Source organism: Lepidochelys kempii, chromosome 7 (genome assembly GCF_965140285.1).
Source record: "Lepidochelys kempii isolate rLepKem1 chromosome 7, rLepKem1.hap1, whole genome shotgun sequence".
NCBI lineage: Eukaryota > Metazoa > Chordata > Testudines > Cheloniidae > Lepidochelys > Lepidochelys kempii.
The window spans coordinates 85,244,410-85,251,958 of NC_136386.1; the positions used below are offsets into that span (position 1 = coordinate 85,244,410).

Sequence of the window (7,549 nt, forward strand, 5' to 3'; positions counted from 1 at the left end):
AGAGCTAAGAACTAATTAAAAAGATACTGATTTTCCACTGTACTTATTAATGCATTTAACAATCTATATTGTAGAATATTGACAAGTTAAGTAAAAATATGAATTAAGTTCTAAAAGACTCAGGACAGAAGACAATCAAACAGAATTCCAATAATAATTTAATTCACTATAGCCAATATTATGAAGCATTTATATTGCAGTAGCACCTAGAGGCCTCAGGTAGCTTGGGGCACACTGTGCCAGACACTGTAAAAAAACAGTCACTACCCCAAAGAGCGTACAAGCTAAAAAAAAATAAACTTAGATCCTATTGGATAGTTATTTATCTACAGTACTATTAGCCTTGTTTATCTGCATCACTATTTCCCTTTAATTTCTTATTTGATATATAGCAGTATTAATGACAGAGAAATGTCTGGAGCTGCAATACTCTTTTTAATTACCTGGCAGCACTGTATCTTCTTATCCTCATTCCAGGTCTTAAAGGAGGAAAGGAAGAAATATAAGATATCCTAAACCCCTTAAACATAGCCAGAGAAGTCTTGCTAGACTCTTAATTTTACTTCAATGCCTTACATTTTTGCTTCTCTATAAAATGAGGATGATATCATTCAAAAGGTTGCTTCTCCTTAGCAGCCTAAAGAAAGGTAGTAACTAAAGTGTTTACAGAGCTGTGATGCCAAACAAAGTGATAAGATTCTCTCAGTTCAGTTGCTCTTGAAATGTCTACATAACTGTCTCAACTCTTCAGGTAGGCAAACCGTTATTTAAAGTCAAACATTTGCATGACCCCCTTACATTTACAACAAAAGAAAAAGTAAAAGACGTATCCATAACAATGGCAATCATATACCATTTGGTTGTGCTTTGAGAGGCTGATAGAGAATATGTGACCTTGAAAGGAAAGGGCTTGTGGAGACTGAGGATTGCTTTAAATTAATTTTTCAAGGCCTCACAATCCTCCTAATTGCCTTTCATGACCCCCTAGAAGGTCACAACCCACTGATTGAGAAACACTGGTCTAGAGGTTCACTTCTGAACGGTATTGACAGGCATGAAATTTTAAATACTATGAAAGACCTTTTTTTAACATTTATGTATATAATTACTGGGACATGTGGCACTAATATTATCCTGATGCCCATAACATGCTGCAGTGTGTGTCTGCTTCAGATATTCCATTCTTTTTGTAGAAGCCACAAAATGCAGCATATTATGGGCATTATGATGCTCTTTGTTATTATAAAACTAAGTGTAACAGGAGCATACATTACAAACCCACTCATTTTCATTGTGAAGTTCTAGTAACAAGAAAAAAAGATGCAACAGTTTTATTAGAATACCTCTCTTTTTTTAAAAAAAGATAGCTTTATAACAACCTATGGTGCATTTAAAGAAAGTTTATTACACGTCTACATACACATTGAGAGAAGATGCCTTGCTATGTATGTACAACTCCCCATTAATATGGCTGTTAATATAAAAATAATTATTCAGGAACTTACACCCTAAATCCTGCAGAAACTTACACATATGCTTAACTTTAGACTACTGCTAGGTTTGACTTCAACGGAACTACCCAAAGGCTTAAAGTAATGAATATGCTTGTGTTAGGAGGATTAGGGTCTTAAATAATACTTTTCATCTACAGATATTACAGCACTTTACAAAGGTGAGTAAAACAGAGCAAATAAGGTAAAAAGAAAAGTTAAGTGACTTGCACAAGATCACAGAGTCACTGATGTGTCAGAGCTGAGAACAGACGAGCCATCTCCTGATTCCCAGTCCCGTGCACAAAACACACACCAAAGGGGGAGTAGACAAGAGAGCATTCATTCATCTTGTGCACATTAAATCTTACCGATTTGTCCTTCCATTCCAGGCTTGGGAATGCTGATGGAAGTTCGAGTCTCTGTTTCCAGTCTCTTCCTGGTTTCCCCTTTTTTTCCAATTATATACCTATAGACATATAAATGCTATACTGTCATGCACAAAATGTCACTATTTTCTTTTTCTAGGCAGGGTTTGGTTGCTTTATTCTTTTCTTTCTTGGGGATAGAAGGGGGAGGATTCCCCTGGGGAGTCTTCTGAAACTACCATATCATTCAACCACCAAAGCGAACACGGAGCAGAAACCTACAAAACGCGGAGCAAAGAAACAATTCAGCACAGTCATTTTAACCACCCATACATACTGAAATAAAAAATTGTGTATGTAATTGTAATATAACCATTCCTAAAAAACTGGCAAATATTACTAGACAAAGCTGTCATATCAGCAAGATACTTCCAAGCGCATGTCTATACTTCTAGCTGGGGGCGCAGTTACCAGGTTGAGGAGGCATATCTGCACTAACTCTGAGCAAGCTAGTGTACTAAAAATGGAGTGCAGCCACAGCAGTGTGAATCCCTCCTACTGTTCACACCATTTCTGCCTACACTCCATTTTCAGCATGCTAGGTCTAATCGAGCTAGGATGCGTATGTCTCCTCCAGCTGTGAATCACACCTCCAGTTCAAAGTATGGACATATCCTTAGTGAACATTAAATTATTTCACTTCAAATATTCAATTAGCAAAACACTGCAATCTTGAGTGTGCTTTCTCACAAAGTGTTCACAGCTTCCCCTGGCCTGGCTGCTTACCTCAGTCTCTCCCCACATTCTTCCATCTTCCCGGCTTGCTTTCATGTCCTGAAGAGCAGATGCTCAAAAAACTGCTACCAGCAAGAAAGCACAAGATGCACTTGCCACCATGGTGAGAGCCAGGTGCCAAATGTGAAACAGATACATTGGAAATGGATCCACACCCCTTTCCCCCACACAAATACAGAGCTCTCCACAAAACAGAAAATATTTGAGAGATCTAGAATCTACAGCTGCCTCTGAGAATCCAACCTCCCTGACAGATTCATCTGTAAAAGAGGATTAAAATAAAACAACATGTAGGCTCACTTGTATAGTGAGCTGGGAACCTCCACTGCACACTGGAAACCTCTCTCAGTCTCTTCCACCAGGAAGGCATCACAAGGCTCATCTGTAGGATCCCCAGGGCCTACAAAGTAAAAAAATCAGACTGTTCTATAAAGGTTGATAGTGTTTTATGTGATGGAACACTCTCACCAGCTTTCTTCTCCCAAGGTTAAATAAAAGAACAAGGTGGCTCCTTCTGTCAGAGCCAACTGGCTTTTATTTAATCTTACGACCTGCTCAGAAAAACATCATGACACTACTTTTAAATCTTCCATTCTTGGAGGGTTAAAAAAGTAGCAGTTTCAGCCCGCTACAGAATAGTTTTTCTCTTGGCTGCAATTTGCAAAATAGCCCAATAGGATTTTTTTAAAGAACTGTTCTGCCTGTTATTGAGCGGTAGCCCACTGGCTTAAGCATCAGAGGATATAAAGACACACTCTCACCCACAGACCACTTAGTCATATTTGTTTTTCAACCAAACCTGGTTAGCTCAATGTGAGCAGGGGTGGGTTTGAGTGGCAAGAAGCATATTAGAGTTTGCCCAGTTCTTTCAATCTTTTCTACTTGAATCAAATGGTGGATGTTTACCAGATATTCTTGGGCTTTTCTATATTTAGAAGGACCCACACAAACATTACCTAATATGGTACTCATACAGGTGAGTACACCAAGATAGAAAAGGAACCGTTAGCCATGTAAATAGGTGATACCTTTCAAAATCCACATTAGATGGCCACAAGAAGACACCCATTTAAGGGCCAATATCAAAAGGTCCTGAGCACTTCCAAGGAGGTGCTAAGTGACCTCAACTCCTATTAACACCGAGATTAAATTCACTGTGGAAAATACCAAGGACAATGCACGAATAGGGAAAAAATATTATCTACAAAGTCTTAACATTTTTACTGATCATTTTAAATTAAAAAAAATCTTTTAACCTAGATAACATTGTTTTGCTGAATTTTTCAGTCAACAAATTAATTGATAGCCAGCAACCCACGTCAACTTCACAATCACTTAAGCCAACATTTTGTAACTAGAATTTACTCTGCTCCTCAGCCAGGACTGCTAGAGAACAATGCAAAGTATTTCTTCACTCAAAAGACTATGTCCCCAGTCCTGCAATAAGGGCAGACCCCTGTGCCCACAAGGAGCTCCTCACAGGCTCAGAGCCTGAGTTTGCTAACTCCCTGTGAGTCTTGAATGCGGATTCCCCACTTTGCAATATATTATATTTAATACCAGACTGGGCCCCTGCATATTAGGTTTTACCTGCATAGAAATCATCCTCTTCTTCATTTGGATACGACTGTTGTTGAATAATATTTTTCCTATAAATGCGCCCTCCAATCCTTACAAGTGTTGGACGCAGAACTTCCATTGTGCTCTTCCCGCCAATGATGGCGCCCTACTGAAATAAAAATAATTCTGCTGACATCTCCCTAGAAATTGTAAATTCCCTGGTTTCCTATATGTACTTTCTAAGAGGTTATCATGGAGGCATCAGTAGAGACTCTGTAGTTAAGGCTGAGTTTTACACTTAAAACAAGGGATTCATCCTTTTTGTTACATATGAATAATACAGCAACAAAGTTTCTTCTCCAATATTACAGCACTTAGTCCAGGAGTGGCCCCAGAGCCACATGCGGCTCTTCAGAAGTTAATATGCGGCTCTTTGTACAGGCACCAACTCCAGGGCTGGAGCTACAGGCGCCAACTTTCCAATGTGCTGGGGGGTGCTCACTGCTCAACCCCAGGCTCTGCCACAGACCCTGCCCCCACTCCACCCCTTCCCGCCCCCTCCCCAGCCATGCCCTCGCTCCTCCTCTCCCCCCCCCAAGCCTCCTGCACCCCACGAAACAGCTGATCAGGAGGGGAGGGGAGGCGCTGATCGGAGGGGCTGCTGGTGGGCAGGAAGCACTAGGAGCCAGGGGGGAGCTAATGATGTATTACTGTGGCTCTTTGGCAACAAATACTGGTAAATTCTGGCTCCTTCTCATGCTCAGGTTGGCCACTCCTGACTTTAGCCTTTCAGTAAGAAATTAATTTTCTGAGAATTTACAAGTAGTCTTAATTAGAAACTGAGAAATTTAAACAAACTAAGAAACATAAGTGTAAGAGATTTAGCTCCCAGCACCAGCCTTTTTTTTGGGGGGGGGGGGAGGAGGGGAGGCCTAATGGTCAACCACCAACTCTTTGAAATTCCCGTGTTATAATTAAAAACTCTCAGAAAGTTGTGAATATACTACACATTTTAAATTATTTTTTAGGATTAGCAATCAATTTTCCCACATCATTTTTCATAATTGAAATTTTCTCCTGCAGAGGCTGAAAAATACAATGGTTACTACAGAGAATTCCACACAGAACTGCCTTTTTTCAAAAACCACTGTCATTTCCTATTGCTCCCAAAAGGAGCAAAGCCACAGAAGTCTCTCTCTTGCTGCTGTCAGTGGGCCTGCCTCTGCCTCCTCACAGCACAGGAAGCCTCCATCTTCCCTGATGGCCTCTGTGGCTTCAGGATGATTGAGAGCAGTGGGAGATGATGGTCATTTTAAAAGAGGACAATTCTTCCTGACAGATAAACTTTGGTTATGAAAAACAACAAAAATGACCTTTCATCCTAAATATCTTTTCAAAAGCAACCCACTGCACCAGATCTACTCAACAGATAGGCCAGGAGATAGGGGGAGACTAAGTTCCATGTGCGTGAGAGAAAGAGGGAGAGGGAGTTTTGGAGGGCATGAGGAAGAAAGTGCTGTGTACATTTTCAGCCGTTTTGCACTACACTGGCAAAACAAAGCAGCTGCAAACCCAGGCTAATTATGCAAAATACTTTTAGCTGTTCTGTGCTGCTCCAGAGTGAGATACAGCAGCCACTGTGTACCTATATCTTGTAAAAGTTCAAAATTTAAAAAAAATGTGTGTGTGAGAAACTGCATATCTTCAAATCATTAGAAACATTACATGGTAACATACTCTTTGAGTATCTTGCTTAGAATCCATACAGGAAATTTTTAATTTAAAAAAAGAAAAAGAAAAAGGAAATTCCCTGACAAAAATCTATATTAAAACAGAGTTAAGATTGAAATACAAATCAGAAATTTTGGGAAAGCTATATTTTAGGTATATTGTAATTCTGCAAAAGCCAGCCATTATACACCTAGGAAATTCAGTTAAACTTAAAAATAAAACCTAAATATATTAAGGTATATAAACAAACAGTTGAGGCACCCAAACTTTAACTTTGGCCTGTCACAGTCTTCAAACTCCCATATAATTAGAACTTACTGAAAACTTGTGAAAAGTATAGGCAAAGACTGAATTTTAAGGGTTAATGTTCATTCCCGCCTCCCATTAATCTTCATAACTGAGAGTTTCTCCTTTGTCAGAAACCTTACTCTGCATTATGATGACATTATGAAGGGAAAAAACCTGCCTCTGTAAAAGAAACAAAACTTTTTTTTAAAATCCATTTTATCTAATCTAGGTCCACAAATATTTTGTTGGCAGTCTCACAACCTACAATGCTTTCCTTAAAGCTCCAGGGTTCTAGAAGTAATTATGTAAGAATCTCAGCTTTTATCTAAATAAAAAAGTAAGTTCCTTCCTAGCTCTTGTGGTTGTAGGGTAAAAGCTTGAAAATGTTAACCAAGGGCACCCTGAAAGCCCAAAAATCAGAAGACAAAAAAAGAACAAAGCATTTCTTTTTACTTTGATGGGTGGGTTTGTTTTTCAGTCTCATGACTTTAAAGCCAAATTTGTTAATTTTTGAGTGGAGTTGTGATTCTTTGAATATGCAAGGTTGACAAAATTGCATTAGGGCAGGAATCTGTGCTCGCAAAACCGGATGCAGGGCTGAGGCCTAGATCACACACCACAAAGAAGCAGTAGCAAAACAATAACGGGGTGGCGGGGACCTAGCAGCGAAAAAACAGTGGGCTGCGGGGACAGTCACACAAGCTCACAGAGCAAGACCCAGGTCCCGCAAGGTGCGGCGCGTGGAATGACGGGCGCAACGCCACAGCAGGGCACGGCTACCCCTCTGACACAAGTCTGGTGCCTGGGAGTCACTGGCCCAAACCCTCCAGTGACTCCCCCTCCCCCCCCGGTGTCAGACCCCCTTAGTCCGGCACACACTGACCAACGCGCGGGCAGCCGCCGGGCCACCCCCGCACGCAGCTACGCGGGGCCCGAGCAGCAGCTCTGCGTTCGTCGGTTTTGCGGAGAGAAGCGGGGAAGCCAAGCGCCGCTCCTGCGTGTGGCTTTTGAAGCCTCATCGTGACGCTGCGGGCGGGCGGGCCGGCCTACCGGCGGCCCTGCACCCGCTGCACGCCGCACTCACCTGGGGCGGCAGGGGGACGGCCCCGTTTGCCCCGGGAGAGGCGCAGCGGCCCTGCCCGGGGGGCCGAAGGGCGGGCGGGTCCCCGCCACTTAACCGAGACAGGCGCCAACCTGCCCCAGGGCGCTGCGCTCCCGGGGCCGGCCTAGTCCTACCCCGCCCCGCCCCGGCTCACGCTCCAGGCCCCACCAGCCGCTCCAGGCCCCGCCCGCTCCTTCGCGGACCCCGCCCCGCAG

The 7,549-nt window shown here is 42.3% G+C and overlaps 1 protein-coding gene across 4 annotated transcripts in view; it reads right to left on the minus strand.

Moving 5' to 3' along the window:
• Positions 1–7,536, minus strand: part of ASCC1 (activating signal cointegrator 1 complex subunit 1) — a 46,985-nt gene extending 39,449 nt beyond the window's left edge. The window contains exons 1-4 of one of the 4 annotated variants that reach the window (XM_078853817.1): positions 7,317–7,536; positions 4,244–4,382; positions 2,954–3,053; positions 1,862–1,959 (exon numbers count right to left, since the gene is read on the minus strand). In XM_078853817.1, coding sequence (XP_078709943.1) covers positions 1,862–1,959; positions 2,954–3,053; positions 4,244–4,352 — 307 coding nt within the window. In that variant the 5' untranslated portion in view covers positions 4,353–4,382; positions 7,317–7,536. The other 3 variants (XM_073353610.2, XM_078853819.1, XM_078853818.1) reach the window with 3 other exon arrangements.
• Between the last annotated feature and the right edge of the window lie 13 nt (positions 7,537–7,549).